Source organism: Sorghum bicolor, chromosome 2 (assembly GCF_000003195.3).
Source record: "Sorghum bicolor cultivar BTx623 chromosome 2, Sorghum_bicolor_NCBIv3, whole genome shotgun sequence".
Taxonomy (NCBI): Eukaryota; Viridiplantae; Streptophyta; class Magnoliopsida; order Poales; family Poaceae; genus Sorghum; species Sorghum bicolor.
In genome coordinates, this window is record NC_012871.2 from 2,765,212 (window position 1) to 2,791,050 (window position 25,839).

A 25,839-nucleotide genomic window follows, 5' to 3' on the forward strand; every position below is an offset into this window, starting at 1 on the left:
TCCGGGACAGGGACAGCAGCCCGCAGGCACTGCGTTGCTCCTCGTCGGCTACCGAACCAAAGCATTAATTTAACGCCGACCTGATCAAAAAAAAATAAAATAACGCCGACGACCGCCACGACGGGCGGCGACGGCGACCTCCGACCTGGGCCATCGAACTCCCCAGTCACGGTGCCTTCTGCCCACCCCCGCACCATCCCCTTAAAGATGGGGGTGGTTGCTCCATGGAGCGAACCGCAACTGATCCAAAGATCCATTTGATTAGCGCAGGAGCACCAGATGCTCCTTTTTATCAGTTGCTGAACCAATGGAGCTCTGATGGATATTATGGATCGCTCCACATTAGAAAACTCAATTAAGTCCCATGAAAAGCATTAATGGACCTGCTCTTGGTGGCGTGGCAATGTCCTATTGCATTACCAGCACAGTGCCCCGTAGTGCTAGAAACATTGAAGACAGATCGATTTCTTCATGACTAGCATGACGGACGAACGCCATTGCCAGCAACGGTATGTGGTGCACTTGACAAAGGTAGCATGACCGTTAATCCACTGGTAGACCGTAGTACCTACTGAACGGTAGAGTGGGCCACGGCCAGCCATGTTCCCCCGCACGGACCTGCCCATGGCCTTGTTTAGTTTCCAAAAGATTTTGGTTCGGAGCACTGTAGTATTTTTGTTTGATTGTGACAAATATTATCCAATTGTGGACTAACTAGACTTAAAAGATTCATCTCACGATTTACAGATAAACTGTGTAATTAGTTTTTTTTGACTATATTTAATGTTTCATGCATGTGCCGAAAGATTCGATGTGACGGGGAATTTGAAAAGTTTTGGGTTTTTGGCGTGAACTAAACAAGGCCTTAGTTCCAAAAAATTTGCAAAATTTTTCTAGATTCCTCATCATATCGAATCTTTAGACGTATGCATGGAGTATTAAATATAAGCGAAAATAAAAACTAATTGTACAGTTTGGTCGGAATTGACGAGACGAATCTTTTGAGCCTAGTTAGTTTATGATTGGACAATATTTGTCAAATACAAACGAAAGTGCTATGGTGTCGATTTTCAAAAAAATTGGAACTAAACAAGGCCCATGACGGCGTGGCACCAGCGAAGCGCAGCGGCGATAGTCGGAAGTCGGCATCAGCAGGCAGTGATGACAACCTGCCTTGACAAGCGCACTGTCACGAGATCCCGAGCGCGATAGCAGCTTGCGTGTCTCCATGGCACCGAAGGGGCCGTTGTGGCGGCGGCCACGTCAGGCTGAAGGGTTCCACCCACTTGATCCGTTGGTTCGAATGATTCTTATCCATTGCTCCTCTGCTATGTCATGGATTGCATTAGGAGCCCATTTAGTTCTAATTTTTGGGCTGGTTCGATGATCCTATGGATCGACCCGCTCCACCCCCATCGTGAGGATCATCCCCTAGTGTGGAGAAACAATCGTCAACGAACTCCACCTCCGCAGTCAGCCTCCACCTCCACCTGGGGCACCACCTCCCCCCTTTTGCTTGTCCGCTCCCGCGTGTCCCCGATTCCACTCCCGGCTGCTGCTCCGCTTTCCTCTCCACTCTGCTGCCGCTGGGCCTGCTGGATCTGCACCGAGCCCGGCAGACTAGCGGCGCCGCCTTCGACTCTACCTGACCCAGCCGCCAGCCGGCTGCCGTGCAGGTGCAGGTGCACCAATCCAGGCGCCGATGCTGCCCTCCACCCGCGGCAGCAGGCCGCCGCAGAGGCCCGCCGCCAGATCCTGCTCCTCCGCCTTATCAGGTCAGGTCCTGCGCTGTTTCCTGCCTTTCATTACTATTCTTTTTTCTTCCTCCCCTCCATCTCCGCTTCCTTGGATCTCTTGCTGCAACGCAACGCAACGCAGCGCAATCGTGCTGTGCCGTCGTCTTCCTCTCGCCGCCGCCGCTGCCGCCGTGCCGTAGCCGTCGTGCAATTCGAAAAGGAAAAAAAAAAAAAACTGAACTTCTCCCTGCTGTCCCTGCAGAGATCATGGACCTGTCGTCGTCGGACCCGAAGCGCAAGCCGCGGTGCCTCAGCAAGGTGGTCATGCTCGCGCTCCTCGCCGCCATGTGCGTCGTCATGCTCACCCAGCCACCATGCCACAGGACAAGGCCTCCCACACCCACCCTGGTTGGTAAACCAACCTTCTCTTCTTCCACTGCTACCATTCATTACCGTTCGCTGATTCACTGTTCGAGAAGAAAAACACCTAGCAAGAAAAAAAATAAATACGGCTTATAAGACAAACGAATGGATTTGTCCTGCTGCTAGTTGGATCCACAGCTCCAGGTGCTCTGTTAATAAGAGCATTCACCGATCCGCTAGTGAATTTTTTTTTTCTTTTGCCCTTTTTTTGGTAACTGAATTTCGAGTTCAAGTGCCTGAAACTACAAGTCCCTCAATCACCCTAGTGATTTGTGAATGTGCGCAGTTCTCCATCCATGAGCCTGGGGTCACGCACGTGCTAGTCACCGGTGGCGCTGGCTACATCGGCTCGCACGCCGCTCTTCGCCTGCTCAAGGACTCCTTCAGAGTCACCATAGTGGTATGTAAAGCATACATGCTTCTTCAATCATGCATGACTTGCTGTCTCCATTTCCTGCTCAAATCCTGCGTCGTTCCTGTCCGAGTTTTCCATATCTGGGATGCTTACGGTTATGGTACACACTTGTGCTGTCTCCAGGACAATCTTTCGAGAGGGAATATCGGGGCGATCAAAGTTCTCCAGAACCTGTTTCCAGAGCCTGGGCGGTTGCAGTTCATACAGGCTGATTTAGGAGATCCAGAAGCTGTATCCTGATTGCTTTTAATTCTCTGTGCAATGCAAATAATCGAATGCCTCCGTACGTACTCTCATATTCCGTTTAATTAGAACACATTAAATATGACAAGAAAAAAAAAAGATTACTCTTGTGATTTCATTTCCTTAATAACATATCCTCTCAGGTTAATAGAATATTTGCAGAGAACGCATTTGATGCTGTTATGCACTTTGCTGCTGTGGCCTATGTTGGTGAGAGCACGCTTGAACCTCTTAGGTAAATGGGATTTCACTTTGCCTCAGTCTGACTATCATCCAATTCCCATACCGGCACATAGTAATACTCGAAGAACGCTTTCAACAGATACTATCATAACATCACCGCAAACACTCTAGTGGTGCTGGAAGCTATGGCTACACACAACGTGAAGACTCTCATCTACTCTAGCACGTGTGCGACCTACGGAGAGCCTGAGAAGATGCCCATCACTGAAGGAACTCCCCAGGTCAGCAGTTCACTTTTGGAATTTTTAGTTTCTTTCTAAAACAAGTTGGAGCTTTTTTTAGTAGGTGCTAACAAGAATAAGAATGTGGGCACAATTTACCATTTTTCCTTCTCAAGTTCTGAGCTATACTATGCTGTGCAGTTTCCGATCAACCCATATGGTAAGGCCAAGAAAATGGCGGAGGATATCATCTTAGACTTCTCAAAGTCAAAGAGATCAGACATGGCTGTCATGATTCTAAGGTTGGATTATTCACCAAGATATCAAAAGTACCCTCTTCTGAAACCATCATTAATCGCTGATTTATACTAATGTAATGAGTAACCTTGCACTGCTATAGATACTTCAATGTCATTGGTTCTGACCCAGAAGGCAGATTGGGTGAAGCTCCTAGACCTGAATTGCGTGAGCATGGCCGTATATCGGGGGCATGCTTTGACGCAGCACTGGGAATCATTCCAGGTTTAAAGGTACGTTGATTTACCATTTCAGAAAGCAGTTAAGTCTTCTACTGCCATATATATCCTTTAATAGCTCTTTTGCTGCCATATTATGTTGCTTAGTTTATATAGTTTACTAATGGTACTTGCCACTGCAGGTTAAAGGTACCGACTATGAAACACCTGACGGCACTTGTGTAAGAGATTACATTGATGTCACCGACCTTGTTGATGCCCATGTGAAGGCGCTCAACAAGGCACAAAGAGGCAGAGTTGGTATATACAATGTTGGCACTGGAAAAGGTCATGTATCCTCAGAACACCAATACTCTCTTTTTATCTCATTCTCATATATATGAAAACTAAATAAACAAAATACCACATTGTCAGTTTGCTGATACAGTACGGTTCCATTTGATTGTTCAGGTCGGTCAGTGAAGGAGTTCGTTGATGCCTGCAAGAAGGCAACTGGAGTCGACATCAAGGTTGACTACTTCCCTCGCAGACCAGGCGACTACGCGGAGGTATACAGCGACCCTGCCAAGATCAACAAGGAGCTGAACTGGACGGCGCAGCGCACCGACCTCCATGAGAGCCTCAGGGTGGCGTGGACATGGCAGAAGGCGCACAGGAGTGGCTATGAGCCGCCACAGGCTATGATTTTGTGAAGAGGTTCTGGATGGGTGAAGTTTAGGTGAACATAGTTTTACTAGAGACCTCTCCTCGAGGGCTCTTAGTCACTCACAGGCGTCAGTTCATATATTATATATAGCCATTCGTTCGATTCTTCAGGATTCATATTTATCGCGGGCATTAGCTGATGAATGTAATAAGATTCATATTTATAACAGGCATTATTAACTGATAAATGTAATATCATCATAATATAGACATATTCGTTATATGAGGTTATATAATTATTTAAAAAAAAAGTTCAACGAGATATTATCCAAAAGCGGCTGTGCGATGTTGGAGATGGTTTGCTGATAGTTATAGATACTGCATCACTTGCTAACGTGGTTAGGTTATTGAGCAGTTGCAGTGTACTTGCTGGTCTTTACACGCATATACTGTGAGAGCAGCTGGGTAAATTTCAATTAAAAAAATGTCAGGTTAGCAGACCCGGAAATCTACACATCTGAGAGCCATGCTGAGACAAAAACTGAACAATCTCTCGTTGCATCATTAGAAGATCCTTATCAGTCAGATGCTCAGGAAATTTCAAGAATATGATATGATATGGAACGATGTAGGCAGCTGAGGATTTATTTACCAAAGAAAGGAATCACACGACACTTGTACCCGCTTCATATATGAATCGGCATACAGGAAGACTTGTACCAGCTTTCAAGTGTCAATGACTGTCCTAGCCATTATTGTCTAGTACCAAAGATTTGATGCGACTGCAAGTTAAAAAATGGCTAACGGCGAGAACTAAGCTCATTCATCGCACACGCGTGCAGAATCAATCAACTATCATCGACTCGTTAAATACCCAGTAAATATACCACCAACTGGGAAGAGACTTGCCAGGTCTCCAACGAGACAACTCGTACAATTTTACTTTCCCATCCAAGATAGAATGACCTTTATTTGGGCCCCTGTTTAGTTGCAGAAAATTTTGCAAAATAGCAACGGTATCACTTTCGTTTGTATGACAATTCTTGTCCAATCATAGACTATCTAGGCTCAAAAATTTGTCTCGTAAATAACAGACAAACTGTGCAATTAGTTATTTTTATCTATATTTAATGCTCTATGCATGTGCCGCAAGATTCGATGTGATTGAGAATCTTGAAAAATTTTGCAAAACTTTTGGGAACTAAACAGCCCCTTGGTAATAAGTCACCAAAAAAAGGACAGCGATATTTAGGGAGAACTTATATCAATTGGGTCCAATTCAAAGCTTATATGATACTCTTTGCATGCACTTACAAGTTACTACTACCTGTATATGGTGTGCCAGTTTTGGCATCAACAGATGGCATCGAGATGACCTTGGTTCTGTTTAAAAAAGATTCCTGCATAAGAGCGAGGCAGCACAGTGATGCATCGGCAAAACAAGCTCATTATAATAGATGTCCTCCAGTAGTTAAAAGAGACCTTGTGTAAGGGAATCTGCTGTGGAGCTGCTCACATACAAGGCACTGTGCCTGATAACACTCCAGCTTATTGAGCACCATCCTGAACAGAGAGAACGATAAGAAAATTTCTCATCCCTTGAGCCTGGATACTTCTATGACATTTTACTACCTTTGGGCATTCCACGTACTGACTGTAATCTCCACAGGCAAAATCATCTTCACAGGTGAAACTAAACCCTTTTCAAGCATTGGTTTCTATAGCCACAAAAGCAAGCAAAAGTCAGTACCATACAGTAGCAAAAAGAGTAACAGGTTCCAAAAGAAATCACAAATATATTAAGGTCTTTCGAGTGCAGCAATTCCGGATGATATTATTATACCTCAACTTCAATTATCTTTTGTTCCTGTTGATTCCTTTCATACGGGCAAACGACAGGCAATTGGCAAGTCGTGTGAATGTGGAGTTTTTATCAGCATCCCCTTCAGACATGATTAGCTGCTTGGGTCTGTAAACAACACGGTGAAAAAAAATTAGGAAACAACTCAAACCCTTCACCTCAATGTTATGTGCATGCACCAAAAAAGATAAAAGAACGAACAAGAAAGGTAAAGCATAATACCTCGGGGTTGATTTTCTTCTCCCTTTATCCATACTTCCAGCATCAACAACTCTTGCTTCAGAAATTGCACAAGGAAGGTTCAAATCAGTGGCCGCATTCGGCACACCCTCTGTTGGCAAATTAGCTGATTTCCTCCTCCTGAAAGGGCAAAAAAAGACACTCTTGGTGTCAATGAACTCCACAAGGAGATAACGCAAATCATATGAGTCTATGAGAAACCACTGCATCGAAGTGCTACCTTGATGACGCTCTGTTTCTTTTTGTAACAGCACCATGATTTTCAGTGGAGACAGAACCTGTCCTCTTTTTTACTACACCATTATCACCAATAGAGGCAGGCCCTTCAGTGCCAACAGGTTTTGAGCGCCTTGTTCTCTTTTTGACTACTCCCTCTTTACCAATGGCAGGATCCATCCTTATATTTGTTCCTGCCTCATCATCCCTATTGATAGAGCCCCTCCTCTTTCTGACAGCACCCTCATTGCCAACAGGTTTCGAACGCCTTGTTCTCTTCTTGACTGCTCCCTCTTCACCAACAGCCACAGAGTCCATTATTTTATTTGCCCCTACCTCATTATCAGCACCCTCATTGCAAACAAGTTTCGAACGCCTTCTTCTCTTCTTGACTGCTCCCTCTTCACCAACAGCCACAGAGTCCATTATTTTATTTGCCCCTACCTCATTATCAGCACCCTCATTGCAAACAAGTTTCGAACGCCTTCTTCTCTTTTTGACTACTCCCTCTTCACCAACAGCCACAGAGTTCGTTATTTTATTTGTCTCTACCTCATTATCAGCACTGACACTGATAGATACCCTCAATCTCTTTTTTGCAGCTACACTGTTGCCAGTAGTAGATTTCCTCTTTCTGGAACTGCTAGGGGCGCTGGATGAAGCATTGAGATCATCAGGCACAGCAATATTATTCCCTTCAGTATGCTGTTTTGATCTACGTCTGCAAAAGCAAGTATGGCACAAAATAGTGAGCAAGCATAATGATAGATATATCATTAATTGAAAGTCAAGATTTTGTTATGTACCCCGACGATACTCTCCTTGACCTCCTTGAGCCGGTGCTCAAATCAGTATTAGCAGAAACACAATCAAGACCAGCTGAAATGTTGGCAATATTGGACACAGCTAGGTTCTCTTCGCCTTGCTTTTTAGACCTACCACTGCAAAATCAAATATGGGACAAACTTGTGAGCAAAAAAAAGTCAAACTTTGTAATATATGAAAAAATCCTGCTTGATCACTGTGATACTGTCACTAATATCAGTATTCAGATACAGGTTTGCATGTAGATGACTTCAATATATAATGGGGTGATCTTCACCAATAAATTGGGATTGAAATAAGAACATAAGGAAAAGAGACCATAATGAGATAAGTACACAACTACTAGATAGAAATTTGCAATACCTTACAGTGGCCTCACCACATCCATCACCTTTGGAGGGTAAAAGTGATATTAGGTCACGAGGGCAAATTGCAGGCCGCTCTTTTTCTCTATCAACAAAATTGGTTTGAAAAATAGCTTTCTTCAATTGTCTGGCTTCTCTAACTTTCTGGACTTCATGTTTACAAAGTTTTCTCCATCGTCTGCAGTTCACGACGAAATAACCATTACCAAGGAAGCTTCTACGAAAACATATTTTTGATGGCATCATGCTAAGGCAGAAAAGAAAATAAGTTTTACCTATAGCACATACTATCATTACGTCCAGGAATTATCGTCTTAGCAATCTTGGACCAGCAAGGTCCAAACTCAGATACTGAAGCTAATAACATGGAATCTTCTTCAGGACGCCAGTCATCAAGATATAGATCTGGATCAAGAATATTGCACCACCTGTTTTAAAAGAATCTAGCATTACCATCACCATCAAACTGTAAACTTTGAGCTAATATATCCAAACCTTACCTCTCGAAGATTTGTGTTTGTGTTCGGCCAGGAATAAACGGAGCAATCAAACTCCACCTGCCAGGTCCAATTAGCTTAACAGTGACCATGAGGCGTTTGTCCTCATCCAGAAGCCATCTTCCCACACTGGTCCTTTCAGGGGCCAAGGTTTTCCTCCACCTAGCAAAGACAAATGTAAAAATATAGACAAGAAAAAAAACAGATAATGGAAAGCAAAAGATAAACTTGATCGACGAAAGCAAAATATCATGAAACAATTTGGCCAAAAAAAAGACAACTAAAAGAGAAGGAACAACTCAGCTGTGCTACTGCTGCAGTGCTGCAGGCTGCAGCTGTACAGTACCAGCCAGCCACAAATGCAGACCATACAGTAACTGAAGCAAAATAGCAGCAGCCAGAAGGAAGTAGCTCTACCAATCAAGCTGAGAATAACATGTTACCTATTAGAGCACTGAGTACCAGTGCGACCATCCAGACTAGCTGAGACAAGTTGCCATTTCTGACCAAAGGTCTCAACAGCAGCTTGAAGTTGAAGGTCTTCCTCCTTTGTCCAGGCCTTGTTCAGTATGTGGGGATTCAGACTTCGTTGATAACGAACAAGACATTGGAAAGGAGTCCGGTGAGTACCCAGTGTAACTGCAATGTTAATCCAGTTGCACATTCCCTTTTCTTGAATAATTAGTAGAAGTTTCGTTTCCTCATCCGCAGTCCAGGCTTCATGGTTAATCAATGGATCATCACAGTTTAGCCACCTGATCAAATGTAATCAAAATTCTTTAATAATGAACATTTTTTCATGTTTATGAAAATAGGACGTAGAAACTACATAAATCACATTGTAAGCCAACAGTAGTGCGATATGATCATATGAAAGACTGAGACATAAAGCATGCTGTGTACATGAAGTCACGAACAAAAAAAAAAGTGTGGAGAACAGAAGTACCTTGATTCACATTCAGCACCAGATCGACCAGGCAGGTACATAGCAGAAATCTTATCCCAGTTTATTAATGGTAGAACCGATCTAAGATTTTCCGGAGTCACCTCAAAATTACCAGCACCAGTTGTCAGTGCATATGCCATATCAACTGCACTGAAGTCACCATCAGCACTGCAGCACAACAATTCTGTTAAAAGCAATGCAATCAACAACATCAAAGCCTTTTCAGTCCAAAACAAGCACGGACAGGCTATAAACAAAGACAATAAAATACTAAGGCCTTGTATAGTTAACCCGAAATTCAAAAACTTTTCAAGATTCCCAATCACATCAAATCTTGCGGCATATGCATGGATCATTAAATATAGATAAAAAAAATAACTAATTGCATAGTTTGCCTGTAATTTGCGAGACAGATCTTTTGAGTCCATGGTTGGACAATAATTGCCAAATACAAACGAAAGTGCTACAGTACCTAAAAACTTTTCATCCAGGGAACTAAACAAGGCCTAAAGTTGCATTGAAAGTTAGGTTGTGCCAAACCTAGTTCTTTTCGTGGGAAACAAATACTTCAACCCCAAACAGTGAAGGAGACAAAAATGTCAGTTCATTAACTGACATCTACTATGTCAGACCCATTAAAGAATACTCCCTCCGTCCCTAAATAACTGTCGTTTACGCTTCCCGAGAAACAACTTTAATTATATATATTAAAAAATATTAATATTTATGATACATAATTAGTATCATTAGAAAGATCTTTGAATCTAGTTTTTTAATAAATTTATTTAAAGATATAAATGTTGCATGTATTTTATACAAATCGAGTCAAACTTGTGACACGCACACCAACGGCGACAATTAAATAGGGACAGAGGGAGTACAATATTATAACAGGCTCATTGAAAAACAGGATGGCTATTAACTTGCACTGAAGCATCATAATTTTTTCTACTGAGCTTTGATATGCTTGAAGAATTAAAGGAAAAGTGTTATCAACAAAAAAAACATATAGTTTGCAGAGTAAATCCATGAGAAATTCGAAATTACCTTCCATTATTCAGCGAGTCTAAAATTAATGTTTCTTGGTATTGCTGCTTTATTCCTCTGGCAAGTTTATCTTTCTCCGCATCTGACCATGGTTGCTTCTTAAATGACAATGGGAATTGCTTCAGCACCATTTCATATTTTGAAACGTGTGGGTTCTCAGCTGGGCCAAGAAATAGTGCAGGCATCTTCCTATATTTGTTCTGCACCAAACATATGTCACTGTTATAAGGTTTATTGTATCAAACAAAACTAGAAGACTAAAGTGAGCCAAAATAGAATACAGTAATTCTTGCACCACAAGAGAGGAACAATATGTAGTATAAAAACAAAAACTTCCATGTTTCAAGTATTATTTATATAATTCTGTTGGTCGCGAAAGGGAAACAGTAGTTTTGATAGCATATACAACAAATACGTACTAAAAACTAACCTTGCACATAGAAAAATAGACATGTAATTAACAGATAAATGTTGCAGTGCAAATGAAATTAAAAAATCAAAGTAAATAATATATTATGACAGTTGAAACCAAACAAATTAGCTAACATGACTAAGATGAGTTAAGTACCTACAGCATTAGGTTCATATAAAAACACTGTTGCGACCGAGTGAGCTGACCTGCTACAATTTGTTTGTCTAACAGGGGAGATCATAATATTTATATCATGGATGTCTATAAAGAAATGCTGCAGAGGTTTTCATAAAGGTATTCACACCAACAGGCGCAAGAAACCAAAAGGTAGACAAATTTCTCTAGGCTAAGCTAGTTACTAACCTTCCCATGGTAGGCTTTCCCATGGCAGGCTTTCCCATGGTAGGCTTGAAAGAATGAATAGCAATAGGGACAACAATAAAAGATCTGAATGTTTTATATATCCTACAAGGAAATAATGTGTATCATGCAACGTCCAATGCATAGCTGTAATACCTTTGAGCATGGCTGAGTTGATTTCAGGGGGGAAATCAACCTGACACGAGGATCCTCCTTCTGGCCTAAAGATCTACCGACTGATTTTCGGCAGCTCAACTGATAGCCCAAAAGACATTTTACACGATCCCTAAGATCCTTATTTTCTTCAATTTTCGCTTCAATGTTAACCATTTTTCTTCTAATGAACTTCTGGCATGCTCTGTTCTTCTTGAGAGCATCCACTAACAATAGTGCGGCCTTTGGAAACCCATCTCGGTGAGGAGCATTTGCATTTTGCTTCTGCACAGCTAAATCATCATCAGGCCTGTCTGCAAAAAGGTCACTATGGACTCCCTGTGACGCCTCAGGTTTCATGGTCTTCGGTGACGCAGTGGAGGTACCTACAATAGGTAAATCAAAGGACTAAGGACCATTCATCAAGTGTGTGGTGCACACATTTACCTTACAGAGGAACATGTGCTGAATTATCAATTCCTTACTAGTATATACTACAACTTCAAAATAACAGACATAGAAATGCTCATGATGACTATCCCCTTGCATGTTAGCATGAACCATTAAACTAGTCATGCATTGCATAGAATTCATAACTATTTAGTGTCATGCGCTGGAACAGGATGACAACATACATTACAGAGGGCATTACGAGAAGGTTAACTGTATTTTAAATCAGAGCACAGGAAAATGTACTTAGTCATCTTGTATTTTAAATTCCTGAACAACTATGGAAATCAGAGAAGGATGGATAAATCCCTATAAACATGAAGAAAACATAGGTGGCATGGTTCATGTTTGTAAAGACCCATACTGTTCAGATCATTGGGCGTCTGATCAAAAGTTAGCTTGCTAATTCGCCGTATTCATAGTTTCAGACAGTCAGTTTAGCAGCCAATACACCAAGCAGAATCAAAGCTGTCCCAGTTCACTGGTGTTCGTTAATTAATAGGCATCAGTGAATTGCCAGTAATTACTCTAGGAAGGGGCTAGTTAGAATTAGAATTGAATTCGGAATCAGACAGCAGGAACGATGGAAACGAATTCGCAGGCAAGAAGAACTCACTCGACTGGTAATGCGAGAAGCGGCGCTGGATGGCGCGGAGCGTCTCGAGATCATCCTCTTCCTCGTCGGTGTCGGACGGCGGCCACGTGCAGATCGGGCGCGGCGAGGACGACGGGTCGCCGTCGTCGGCACGGGGGGCGGCGGGCGAGGCCTTGTTATTATGGAGGTGGTGGAGGTTGGCGCGGATGGTGCGGACGAGGGCGAGGTCCTCGTCCTCCTCCTCGTCGTCGTCCGAGGACGACGCATGATGATGGTTAGCCGCCGCCCCGGGCGCCGCCGAGGCGAGGGCGGGGGTGGAGGGGCCCGCGAGGAGGCCGGAGGAGACCTGCGCGACGGCGGCGTCCGGGTCGGCCCCGGAGAGGATGCAGGAGCGGCGCAGAGCATCGAGGTCCTCCCGCAGGTCCTCGTCGATGTCCGGGTCCGAGTCGTCCGAGTACCAGTCCATCGGCGGCGCCGCCGGCAGAGTTTCTCGGCAGGTTAGGGTTTTGCGACGCGGCGCGGCGGGGCGCCGGGGCGGTGCGGGGGGATTTGAATCTTCTGCCCGGGACAGGGGAAGGGAGGGGAGGACAGAGGAGGGCGGCGCGGCGCGGGGGAAGGGGCGAGAAACAGCGCAGGAAATTTGCGGCGTTGTCGGGGGTTTTGCAGAGGTCGTTATTTCCTCCAATTGTTTGGCCTGAAATTTACCCCTCCGTTTTCTCTCCTAATAATATTTCTCTTCTTATGTTTTTGCAATTGCAAAGAAAAATTACCTACTCGGTATTTTTTTTTGTCTTTCTATACATGAAAAGTTTATAGCATACGTATCAGTACGTTTATATGGAAGTGAACCTACCACGGAACAAGCAATTCGGTACTATATTAACCTACAATTTGCAGGTAATCTTTCCATAGATATAGATGGGCCACATGTAGCTCAATTCACTCAAGGGCCAGGTTCCATATCATAAATACTTTCATTGGCTATAATTGGTAACTCAAACTTTCATTAGCATAATTATTAAGTCCATTGATTATCTTATCATTGTTTGGTGACGAACGTCATGTAACCAATCCACAACCATTGAGGCATTGACAAGCATTCATGATCGACCGTAGCAACTTTGATAATGAATTGTTAACAATGTGAAAATCCACAACCATTGACAAGCATTCACATCAGCTAAAGAGGCACTATATTCAGGACGAGATTTTCTTTATGGTAAAAATTAGGCAACACAAGTAACGAAACCAAAGGATAACACTTGATGCAATAACGGTTTTATGAAGAGAAAAAAAAGTTTCGGAACCGTATTCGGATGATTCAATAATGGTTCTATATGGAGAAAAAAATGTTTCGGAACAATATTCAGATGACGGTAGGCTTCATTACAGATCACGGACAGACGATGATTGTAAAGACCTTCAGATACATTACAGACTCTGTTACTAAAGAAAACTAAAATTATTCGGTAAACAGCAACCGAACACAAGGACTCCAGGCGGACACTCCATGGATCTGCCTACTTGGATCTCTGCCTCATCTTTCGGCGCTTCCTCTTGAGCCGCCTCATCCGCTTCTTCTTCCACTGCACATCAGACAAACAACACAGTATGAGAAAACCGCAAGATGCATGTCAAGAACTGAAAGATCAAAATGAAAAGAAAAGATAAGGGACACCCCAACATCAACAGCGGTTATTGTGGAATACATTGATCTAATCAGAATGAAGATCAATTGTTCCTCATCTTCAAAATGATCATGAGTACCAATAAAAATGCAAGATTCCGCCAAATCACGAAAAGAGAAAAAGCCAAATCACGAAAAGAGAAAAAGCAAAGGAAAAGGAGACTACAGCATTCAGAATGAGTAGGAGGTATTTCTCATCACTTAGATCAGACACAGTATTTCTTTCCTCATCATGCCAATAAATTATATATATATATACAAGGCAAGAAAAACAGAAACTAATTGATAAATAAACAAGAGTTCTCTCAGACAAATGCCTCAATTGTCCCCATGGTTTATGGAATGGATTAGATCGGACTCGTCATCTTTGTTGTATCATCAAAGAGAACATTGCAGTACCACAAAACAAATACAGAATTACAGATTTGAGAGTAACAGAAACAAAGCCATGTGTGATGCTGCAGCTCAATTATGTTGCTGTGCAGTCCACCATAGACCCCTTGGGTATCACATGTAGCAAACTTGCCCACCAGGGCACCTATTATTCAGCATATAAATTAATGTTTCTAACACCTTGCTTAAGACCTCACAAGGCCTTTGCTGCATCAATAGCACCAACAACAAATCACATACGGCATTTTGGTCACATGTTCTACTAGTTCCCACAATGCTACTTATAACTATTTGAAAGAGTATTTGTTAGTACTTAGTAGAATCCTTGCTGCAATTTGTCAGTCAGGTCCTATACCTTAGGCAGTTAGTGAGTTAAAGTTGCGTCTTAGCCATACACAACAAGTTTGTGAGTCAAGCCTTTTCTATAACAGTAAGCTAACTGAGCACAAAGCACCAAACTCTGCTGACCATTAACAGCCCCAATGTAAAATTTTCTCCAATCTAATAAAATAATAGCAAGAGAAGCTTTGGTTACCAATTACTAAGTGTTATTTAACTTGCAACGGTCAACAATTAGCTCAACAGTAGTGGACCTAATAAACAAAACAATCGTGGAATGTACATTGGCAGTCAAAACGAATAGGAACTTATCATCCAATGAATGAGACAGTCTTATTAGTTTCCTCGTAATGAGAGAACAATCAAACAACAAATATAGGCAACACTGGATCAGCATTGTTGTGTTCTCTCAGACAAATGCCTCGATTATCCTCATGGTATAATGGAATGGATTAAATCGGACTCGTCATCTGTTTGATCATCACAGAGAACACGATATATTCTAATTCTTCGGTTAAGGTTGGATGTTCAGCCCCCACCTGATGGTTATTCAAGTCCAATGAAATACAACAATAGTGGGAGATGATTTTATTGCATTGGCAACTCGATTTATCTGCACTGTCCTAACAATCAGCACAACTGACTGTTCAATTGGAAACTAGGGAAACTTTTAATCACCCGAACAAAAATAACAATACGTATACATAGACGGAACGTTAGCATTCAGAATGAGTAGGAGGAATTTCTCATCTAGTAGATCAGACTTGTATTTCTTTCCTCATCATGCCAACCAACCAAAGAGACGCAAAATCAAGCAATCGAACAACATGACAACATGAAACAAAAACTACTAGCATCACTACAGCAAGAGCGGTGGGTTCTCTCAGACAAATGCCTCGGTTGTCCCCATGGTGTAATGGAATGGATTCGATCGGACTCGTCATCTGTTTGCTCATCACAGAGAACCACACCACACGGCGGACGGCTACTATAGTAAGTGCAAAAAAGAGGGCGGCGCAGCGAGATTCAGAAGAGGTATGGTTGCTCACCTTGGCCCTCATCGGGGCGGGACGGCTGCCTTCCTCTCTCGCCGGAGCGACTGCTCTCGCTCTCGCCCTCTCGGACGGGGTTCGGGAAGAGAGGCTTCTGATGCGATAGCGGCGGCGGCGCGAGCTCTCGCCGCGCTTTCTATCTTTATATAGGAGAGCCAGTGGGCTAACCCTAGCAGGGATATCCGGAGGACCAGCCTTGGGCCAGATCTTCGCTACAATGGGCCTCTATTAGGCCTTGTTTGGATGTATCCGGATTCGCATCAATGTGTTGGAGTGGATTGGATTGGAACTTGAACTAAATTTCACCCCAATCCACTTCAATACATGTGGATTGAGGTGAATCCGACGACATCCAAACAAGGCCTTAGGGAAAAAAACATTGTGGGCCTTCCAAACGTCACGACGAAGCTCCTACCAAATTTGCAGTCCACTCTTCTTTTAGCTCCTCTCACTCAAATCAAGTTTGTCTGTTTCCCTTTCAAAAATTCGAGGTTGTTTGATTTTAGGCTTTTGATTCAAACAGAAGGTAATTTAAAAGTGTTTTTACTTCTGGCCTAGTGTATATCGAACTTAATATAAAGCCACATGTTGAAAGAACTGGCACAAGAATGTGCCGAATTCATAAATACTTCCTTCGTCCGGGAAAGAATGTAATTATGAGAATCGTGTCGGTCAAGCTAACTTATGTTTGATCAAGTTTATAATAAATAGTATAAGTATTTATGATTTCAAATAATTTTATTATGAAAATATATTCTAGAACTAATATAGTGATACTTATTTTTTATCATAAATATTAATACCTTTTTGTGGATGGAGGTAGTAATAAAAAATATGCTAAAAATGATGATTTATAATTTGAAATAGAGAGGACGCGTAGGAACACAAGTTAATGGACTAGTTCTGCTAGCGATCTTCGAAAGAAAAACAAGTTAAAGGACAAGTTCAACAAAAATAATTTACATATATGCTTCAACTGGGTAATGTAAATACTATTGTAACAAGGCACTTTTTTGTACAAGGTACAACATGGCCCTAATCTCAGTTTTAAAACACGGGCCTTGTTTAGTTCCGAAAACTGAAAAGTTTTCAGAACTGTAGCATTTTCGTTTTTATTTGATAAACATTATCCAATCATAGAGTAACTAGGCTTAAAAGATTCATCTCGTGATTTATAGGTAAACTGTGTAATTAGTTTTTATTTTCGTCTATATTTAATACTCCATGCATGTGGTGTAAGATCCGATGTGATGGGGAATCTTGAAAAGATTTTGGTTTTGGGGGTGAACTAAACAAGGCCTGGATGTAATGTAGATATATTTGTATATATACATATCTACAAGGCACACCAACTTGATTTCTCAGATGTGTGTGAAGAAAGAAAGAAAGAAAGAAAGATGTAGGTGGTCAAGTCAAACTCAATTAGGCTCCCCTCCTGTAGTCGTCCCAGGTCCCAGCGGTTAAGTGTCAAGGCGAGAAGACCCCATTGTTCCCAGCGCTGCCACTCGTCATCGTCGTCGTCCACAGGTTCGCCACGACCGGCGTTGCCATCAGATGCGGGAACGGGTTCGTCGGCGGGGCTACGTCCATCTCGCCCTCCAGCATCTTCGTCACGGCACTCATCGGCGGCCTCGCCTCCGGCAGCTGCTGCACGCACCAGAACGCCACCTTGCACATCCTCTCCACTGTCTCCTCGCACTGCTGCTGCTCCCTGCTCGTCACCAACCGCCGCCACACGGCTCGGTGGCGCGACGACGACGAGCTCCGCGAGCTCGCCTCTGTCGTACTTGTTCCACGCCAGCATGGGGAACCACTGCTGGCTCTCGGGCGCCGCCTCGTCGAAGCTCCGCCGCCGGCCGACGATCTCGAGCAGGAGCATGCCGAAGCTGTACACGTCGCACTTCTCCGTGACGCCCGACATCATCCACATCTCCGGCGCGGCGTACCCCGGCGTGCCGCGCGCGCGGGACACGGACACGTGCGTGTCGCCGCGGTTCACCAGCCGCGCCGCCAGCCCGAAGTCGGCGACCTTGGGCGTCAGCGCGCCGTCCAGGAGCACGTTCCCGGGCTTGATGTCGTAGTGCACGATCTTCTGCTGGCACTCCTCGTGTGCAGGTACCGGATCCCCCTCGCGTAGTGCTGCGCCGGCGACGTGCCCCTCTCCACGCCGCCGACGTACGCCGCGACGCGCCTCTTCCTCGCGCAGATATATGCCAGAGCAAAGAACGAGACGAGCGGGACGAAAATGGCCATGCCAATGACTGATGATGAAAGTGTTCAAAAACAGATTAAAACCAGATAATTAAATAAGGGATGTACCGATTTCTGGGTTCTTCATCGTCAGTTCGTCACCTGCTGGAGTTGCGCCTGCGGCCTGCCGAAGTTTGACGCTTGGACTGGAACCCCAGATTGGCACACGGCGGACGGAACTATCGCAAGGACGGACGTACGGACGTACGGTAGTAGTGTACGGTAGGAGGAAGATGGGATGCTGAAACGAGAGTGAGCTGGCCTCGTTTAGTTTCGAAAAATTTTGGGAAATGGACACTGTAGCACTTTCGTTTGTATTTGACAAATATTGTCCAATCATGGATTAACTAGACTCAAAAGATTCGTCTCGTCAATTTCGACCAAACTGTGCAATTAGTTTTTATTTTCGTCTATATTTAATACTCCATACATGCGTCTAAAGATTCGATGTGACGGGGAATATGAAAAATTTTGCAAAATTTTCTGGGAAGTAAACAAGGCCCTGGTCCGGACCTGGTTTTAGCAGCTAGCGTCGACCATGGGAAAGTCAAAGCCAAATAAAGACCTACATTCGATGAACGCCAATCATGGGTAAGGGCAACCTTTGTGAAAAAAATGTTGTGTCTGAAACAACTGCGCGGCTCCGATCCACCTCTCGTTGTTTTTGGTTTAGCGACGAGATAACGTACATAGGACAGTTTCATCCTAGTTTTCTAGGATGAGATGATCCTATCCATTGGCGGAGCTACATGCAGGCCAAAAAGGGCCATGGCCTCACCTTGTTTAGGGCTTGTTCGGTAGACCTGGTTTGAGGCCTGGAAGAATCATTCCAGTTCGCTGAAGCTTATATAAATTACATAACCAATCCAGCTGGATTCTTTCCAGAAAACAATTTTATCGAGAACCGAACGAGCCCTTATTGAGAACTCCCTTAAATGGCTATTAAACTGGTGATTAAAATCAATGACCATACGTATTAAGGGCATGTACAACACGTCGTCTCCATCTCTGCATTTTTGCAAAAATCACCTTGCTTTGGCGTGGAGACGGTTGCCCCGTCGCCTCGCGAGACGACGGGGAGGGCTCGTGCTCCAAGGCCCAAGCGCCGCGAGGAGTTGCGTTGTAGGACTCGTCTTCTTATCTCGACGGCGCGTGCGGATCCCGCGCGAACATATGCGGATTCTGGTTTCGGACGTGCGCGGGATGGTGTTGTTACTTGCGGTTGCGAGCCAGAATCCAGTCGCAGGAGGAGTGGAGCGGCGGCGCGAGGGATGATGCGACGGAGAGGCGCTGTGGCGGCGTGCACCCTTAGTCACGGTAAATCATTGTCCGCGGGCCAATCTTCTTCTCAACCATCATCTCCTTCCCTGCACAGACCCCCTCCCCCCTGCGCCACTTTCCTTCACCGACAGCGAGCTACGGTTCACTGGCTCCCCAACGTGGCGACCTGCATCACAAGAATATGGTGGCGGTAGTTGTCTTCGCCGGATTTGGCCATGGCGCAACGAATACGGACTAGGGTGCTCGGGCCCTCAACGCATACAACAGGGTGAATCTAGACTATTATGCTTGAGTCATGAACTGTAAGCTGCAGCGGGTCACATTCACTCACATCGCAAAGATCTGCTCCGGTGCTTGCCTCAAGGAAAGGTAATGATTCTGAAATCCTTTTACTCTGGTGATTCGTAGTTCTTCCATAAGGCCAAATCTCAATGGATGTTGGCTTCATGTTGATTCTTTTATGTAGTGAGTTGAGGGAGAAGTAATTGCTTCTGTTTAGTTGCAGCAAAATGAGCAGCAGATGCAGGCTGTTACTCTCAAGCAAAATGAGCAATAGTAGCAGTCTACATTTTTAATGGCAAGATAATTTTAGTTGACTGTATTTTGTTCAAACTGTATCTGAACTGTATTTGCAATGATAAGATAATTTACAGTTGCCAAAACTAGTAGACTTTTATGTTAAAAAAAACAGTAGGCTTTTAACTACTAATTAGAAATCTAGGAGATAGTTGAGTTCAGTTGTGTCAGAAGTGGACAAATGTGAAATCAGGGCATATTCATATATCTGTACTCTTATATATCTGTAAGTTCAGTAGAACTGTATAAATGTTCATAGCTGATTAGCTGCTTTTACTTATCTGTATTGACTCTAATATATTATTAAGTTTGTTAATTTCTATCAGCTACATTACTTTATTCTAAACTTCTGCATTATTTTGTATTTCTTGTTGCAGTGCTTTGAAATTGACATTGCCGGTCGAGAAGAAGTCGAGGAACAAATTATTTGTAGAGAACTGCATGTTGTTTGCAATTCTGAGCATGTTTCTGTGAACTTAATTTTCATTTTGGTGCTATGAGCATGTTTGTATAAACTTTGCATTGTGCATGGAGGAACATATTAGCCACACAATGGTATATCAAAATTTATTTATAGTTGATCTTAGCTACGTGTAAAGCATTAAACTGCTTAGAGACAGATTTCCATCTATGGGTTGTATGACCTATCTTTATACCTGTCTGTATGATAGATTCGAGACACTTAGAGACAGGGCTCCGTTTGTGGGTTGTACATGCCCTAAGCAGTGTGTTTTTGGTAAGTAAGTCGTTCGAGTTCTGATAATTCTATCTAAACCTGTTTATATTTCTATTTGATTGTTTCAAAAATACAATTCATCCGGTTGGATGAGATCAGGTTCCGCCTCTTTTTCTTGCACATCGAGACAAACACTACACACCAAGGGGCTTCACAGTTGGGTCATAACCCTCCTTCTAAATCGATCCTAGAAACATAGGCAAGTGCTACTAGAAACGAATCCACAGCTGGTAGCGGTATACATCGTAGATCGACTGTGAACTGATTTGATTACATGGACCGGCTAGAAACAAATTAATTTTAATCTCAGTCAGGCATGTGAACAGAGCCAACCAAAGAATCAAAAGCAGAAAAATACAGTGTTGTTGTATGGCTAAATCATCATCAGTATCGCCTAAATTAGCACGAATCTTGAGTCTTTGAGTGATATGCCATCCCAACCAACGCGTGATCACAAGTACTCCCTCTATGTCCTTGTGGATTCGTTTCTAGTAGCACTTGCCTATGTTTCTAGGATCGATTTAGAAGGAGGGTTATGACCCAACTGTGAAGCCCCTTGGTGTGTAGTGTTTGTCTCGATGTGCAAAAAAAAGAGGCGGAACCTGATCTCATCCAACTGGATGAATTGTATTTTTGAAACAATCAAATAGAAACATAAACAGGTTTAGATAGAATTATCAGAACTCGAACGACTTACTTACCAAAAACACACTGCTTTTTTTATAAAAAAAATCAAATGTAAATTTAGTTCTGCTCTGAAAGAGTGTGTTCATCCGAGATGAGCGTACTAGTCTTGGACTTGAACCATAACTTGTGGAATAGCAGCACCAGCTAGCATTCGTGTATTGTTCTTGCCTTCTTGGACACGTCCGCATCAAATTTTTGTACAGCAGCCAAATCTGCACCAGCTTCAGTATACTGGCAGAACCAGCAGGCAACAAATCTGAGCCATTCGGCCTTCCCCTCCATATCTTCCGAACTAAGGCCTTGTTTAGTTCGCAAAAATTTTCAAGATTCTCCGTCACATCGAATCTTTGGTCGTATGCATGGAGCATTAAATATAAACGAAAATAAAAACTAACTGCACAGTTTAGCTGTAATTTGTGAGATGAATTTTTAAGCTTAGTTACTCCGTGATTTGACAATATTTGTCAAATAAAAACGAAATGCTACAGTAGCCAAAAACAAAAAAATTTACGAACTAAACAAGGCCTAACCAATCTGGCATGATCAGAAGAACTCCCAATCCCCAACCTTTCCTTGAGAAAACAAGCATCTTCAACCTGAACCATTTCCATCTCAACCAGAGTATTGTCCACCTCTTTTCTTTATCCCCACATAAAGAACCAACGGTATCAGTCCGCATCTCCCTTTCCTCCACAATTTTTGTCAGTCAGTTCATTTAAAACGGTGTCAACAGTGACATCCATGATTTCAAGCTTTCAGGTTCACTCAGATTTTGTGTAATAGCTATAAAGCAGATGAGTTGGAAAGGGAACAATAAGCTGTTTCTTCAGACAAAAAACTTCTACTAACCATTCCTCCAAACTACATCTCCCTCTCATTTCTCTTTCTGTTCTCGAATCCCTTCCCCATTGCCTACACAAAAGTCCAACTCTCACAAAACCTTGCATTGGTGCTGTATCTTTGTTTGAGATTTTAAAAACCTTAGTTTCCACACAATTTAGTTTCCCATAATTCATCCAAACTGCCTATTCTTTGGCTAAAACAAACAGAGTTATGGCAGGGAACATATATGAAAAAAAACAAAGCTTGTGTACCATCTCCGGATGGTAGAGGCTGAACTTCGTTCGTTCCCTTATCTAGAAAAATATTATTAGTGCTAATTAAGATTTCTTAAACAGCTTGCATGACTGAAGAAAATCGATGGATCCTTGCATGCATGGAAATGGAGCTCTCCTTAGTCTTTGTTGTTCTCATGTACAATCAAAGGAACACATACACAAGCATGCTCTCTACGTTGTGCATCCCCTGATGAAGCCAAACCATCAAAGAAATAATAATCCCGGCCGATGCAGCACAATTTCATTATTATGCGACGCTGAAGGAGGCGGCGGCCTTCTCGACGCCCTTCCTGGCGCCCTTGAACCACCTCTTGTCGCCGGCCTGCGCCTTGCAGATGTAGAGCTTGCCGTCGGAGACGGTGGCCGTGATGAGCTGGTGCTTGCCGCCCTCGTCGCCGTCCGCCGTCCTTGTCAGCACGGAGACGCTGTAGTACTGCTTGCCGTCCACCACGGGCGTGGAGCTCTCCAGCACGTTGGCCGTGGCCACCGCGCCGGTCTCGAATCCACCCTGCAAACAACAGCAAGCAGATCGATGATGGCGATAAGCACCAAGCAAGCAAGCAACGACGATCGAGCATGGCCATGGCGGCGGCCGGCGGCCGGCGGGCGAACAGCTAACACAAAATTAAGTAGGTAGCTAGGAAGGTGCAAGGTTGGTTAGAGAGACCTCGGAGTCGGTGCTGCCGCCGAAGGCCTGCTTGCCGAGGAGGAAGTCGACCTGGGAGAGGAACTCCTCGGGGGAGCCGTACTCGGTGATGGTCTTCTTGGAGGTGGGCTGGATGATGACGGAGACGTTGCTGTTGGCGTCGAAGTTGTCCTCGTAGCGGAGCACCTGCCCCGGGAACTCCCGCTCCTTGCTGGGGTTCCACTTGGACGGGATCAGCAGCTTGAACCCGTCGCCGTTGTACGCGATGTACTCCGTGTTCGTCTTGGGCTTGCCGAACACGTTGGCTGTGCCGATCCATGCAATTGCACGCGCGGCGGATCAGTCACTCAGGCACTCATCAGGGTAATGAAGCAAGGCAAGAGAAATAATCAAGGACGCCACGGCGGGGTGGTTCCGTTAATTCGTTCGTTACCTGCTTCTCCGTAGGCGGCGGCGGCGGGGCTGACCTTGGCGCCGACGGCGGCGACGCCGGCGAAGAGCGCGAGCGCGGCGCGGCGAGAGACGTCGCTCTGATCCACGGCGGCGGCGTCCTGCTGCTGCTTCTGCTGGGCCTTGCAGACGAACAGCTGGGCGCTGCGTGGCGCGGCCGCGACGCGCGGCGACGCGCCGAGGCGGGCGGTGGACTGGTGGAGGAAGCAGGAGGTGGACGCCATCGCTACCAAGCTGCTTGCTTTGCTTTGCTTTTGCCGCCGGCCTCCGGACTGCTAGAAGCTAGAGTGTGGATGACACTAGCTAGCGCGCGGGTGTGTTAGGCCGCGGCGTACGTGTTAACGATGGGAGGGGAGGCGGCGGTGGGGTCGCCGGGGGAGCGGCTACTTGTGGTGCGCGGCGCCCCCAGCGGATGGAGTTTGGATCAGGGACGACGCCGCGGGATAAGGCTCCGCGACGCGCCATTGGGCCACGTCGGATCGCGATGTTTGCCTGGCCCAACACACACTACTGGCTCTCTCTCCCTCTCCCATCGCCGTTTGGCAGCACTGTCACCACCGTAGTGTACCCCCCGCTATCATCGTCTACGGCTACCTGCTGGTTGTACTGTACCACACGTACGCTAGAGTGGATCTTATTAATTTGGCTTACCTCCTCAATGATAAGCAAGGCCTTGTTTAGTTCACCTTAAAAATAAAAAAAAAACTTTTCAAGATTCTCCGTCACATCGAATCTTACGGCATATAAATGGAGCATTAAATATATATATATATATATATATATATATATATATATATATGTGGAAACAAAAACAAATTGCACAGTTTGACTATAAATCGTGAGACGAATCTTTTAAGCCTAGTTACTTCATGATTGGACAATGTTTGTCAAATAAAAATAAAAGTGCTACAGTATCAAAATCTAAAAACTTTTTGGATCTAAACAAGGCCCAAGCAAAATTCTTGTTGAAAAAAGGGTCACATTTTATGAATTTTGACTAACAAATATAGTCAAGTTGTGTGTACAAGTTTACAAAATAAAACTTGTATCAATATATTTGGGTCTTGTTTAGTTCCCAAAAAATTTTGCAAAATTTTTCAAATTTTCGGTCACATCAAATCTTTAGACGCATGCATGAAGTATTAAATATAGATGAAAATAAAAACTAATTGCACAGTTTGGTCGGAATTGACGAGACGAATCTTTTGAGTCTAGTTAGTCTATGATTGTATAATATTTGTCAAATACAAACGAAAGTGATACTATTCCTATTTTGCAAAAAAATTTGGAACTAAACAAGGCCTTGTATACAAAATGGCTCCAAGAGTGTATTGATTTTTTTAGTTATTGAATACAAACTATAAGCGAACTTAAGAAGAGTTCAAATTTACTTTATATAACTTTTCCCTCGTCGAAATAAGATCATCATACCACTACACTTTCTAGCGACAACCCATGTCGATCGATACATGTTTCTTTCATGAAGTCCACCAAGTCGGTGGATTGTTCCATCCATGACATGGCCAATGCCACTCTACACCTAAGATGGTCCATCTTACCATAAAGTTTTTTAATTTTTTGAATGACTAAAGTACTGAGAAAAGGGTGGATGCTTTAGAAGGTCCTAACGGCCTAGTGGGAGATCAGAAAAGTATGATGATGGACATTGCCTTAGCCTTTTTTATAAAGACATGTTTCAAAAAAAAGATAGACTGAAGATTTCCTTATCTCGTGATTTTTGGGAACAAGATGACAGAGTGTTAGTCTATTATATAGTGAAAATGATTTGTTGATATCTTCTTTTTTGAGAATGAAATAAAGGAGGCAGTTTGGAGTTGATATGCTGAAGGTGCTCCAGGACTAGATGGGTATTCCTTTATGGCTTATCATAAGTTTTGGGATCTTATGAAGAAGGATTTGTTAGCCACGTTTGAGGATTTCTGTGCATATTAAATTTCGCAATGTTATCTCTCATTTCAAAAGTGGAGGCTAAGTCTATGAATATTAGACCCATTAGTCTTATTAATTGTAGTTTTAAAATTGGTTAATTGATCATGGATTTCTAAATCGAGGCGACCTAAAGATGTTAGGGGGTGTTTGGTTGGAGGTACTAAAGTTTAATCGGTACTGTAGCACATTTGTAAGCAATCATTGTTCAATCATGGACTAATTAGACTTAAAAAAATCGTCTCACAAATTATTCTCTATTTGTGTTTTTAGTTTTATAAATAGTCTATATTTAATACTTCATGCATGTGTCCAAACATGCATGTGTTTTTATTTTTATTATGACTTGTTTTGTCAATAAAAATACT

At 43.5% G+C, this 25,839-nt stretch overlaps 3 protein-coding genes, 2 long non-coding RNA genes and 1 pseudogene across 6 annotated transcripts; 2 read left to right on the forward strand and 4 right to left on the reverse strand.

Moving 5' to 3' along the window:
• On the forward strand, window positions 1,258-4,664 carry LOC8079909 (probable UDP-arabinose 4-epimerase 1). The gene is made up of 10 exons (XM_002459288.2): window positions 1,258-1,775; window positions 1,999-2,144; window positions 2,446-2,559; window positions 2,698-2,805; window positions 2,961-3,052; window positions 3,140-3,281; window positions 3,423-3,523; window positions 3,622-3,751; window positions 3,880-4,024; window positions 4,148-4,664. Exons 1-10 carry the CDS (start codon window positions 1,703-1,705, stop codon window positions 4,387-4,389), a joined length of 1,293 nt encoding a protein of 430 aa, XP_002459333.1. The 5' UTR covers window positions 1,258-1,702; the 3' UTR covers window positions 4,390-4,664.
• On the reverse strand, window positions 5,574-12,954 carry LOC8086395 (myb-like protein L). Of its 2 annotated transcripts, XR_002449890.1 has the most exons (15): window positions 12,331-12,954; window positions 11,268-11,650; window positions 10,340-10,539; window positions 9,293-9,460; window positions 8,790-9,101; window positions 8,350-8,508; window positions 8,125-8,277; window positions 7,848-8,027; window positions 7,466-7,600; window positions 6,664-7,380; window positions 6,426-6,563; window positions 6,186-6,311; window positions 5,975-6,060; window positions 5,825-5,905; window positions 5,574-5,742 (listed from the first exon to the last, which is right to left on the reverse strand). XR_002449890.1 is itself a non-coding variant. In XM_021452861.1 (13 exons), the coding sequence occupies exons 1-12, from the start codon at window positions 12,773-12,775 to the stop codon at window positions 6,197-6,199; spliced, it is 3,105 nt and encodes a 1,034-aa protein (XP_021308536.1). In that variant the 5' UTR covers window positions 12,776-12,954; the 3' UTR covers window positions 5,581-6,060; window positions 6,186-6,196. The 2 variants fall into 2 exon arrangements, 1 of the variants encoding a protein (XP_021308536.1); XM_021452861.1 differs by having other exon boundaries at window positions 5,581-6,060.
• LOC110432440 lies at window positions 13,608-15,935 on the reverse strand. The gene is made up of 2 exons (XR_002449891.1): window positions 15,778-15,935; window positions 13,608-13,895 (listed from the first exon to the last, which is right to left on the reverse strand). It is a non-coding gene; the product is annotated as an uncharacterized LOC110432440 (long non-coding RNA).
• On the reverse strand, window positions 17,248-18,033 carry LOC8079910 (annotated as a pseudogene).
• Window positions 19,277-20,477, forward strand: LOC110432170. Its single transcript, XR_002449579.1, has 2 exons — window positions 19,277-19,680; window positions 20,265-20,477. It is a non-coding gene; the product is annotated as an uncharacterized LOC110432170 (long non-coding RNA).
• Window positions 22,495-23,888, reverse strand: LOC8079911 (oxygen-evolving enhancer protein 2, chloroplastic). Its single transcript, XM_002461393.2, has 3 exons — window positions 23,508-23,888; window positions 23,096-23,379; window positions 22,495-22,936 (listed from the first exon to the last, which is right to left on the reverse strand). The coding sequence occupies exons 1-3, from the start codon at window positions 23,746-23,748 to the stop codon at window positions 22,676-22,678; spliced, it is 786 nt and encodes a 261-aa protein (XP_002461438.1). The 5' UTR covers window positions 23,749-23,888; the 3' UTR covers window positions 22,495-22,675.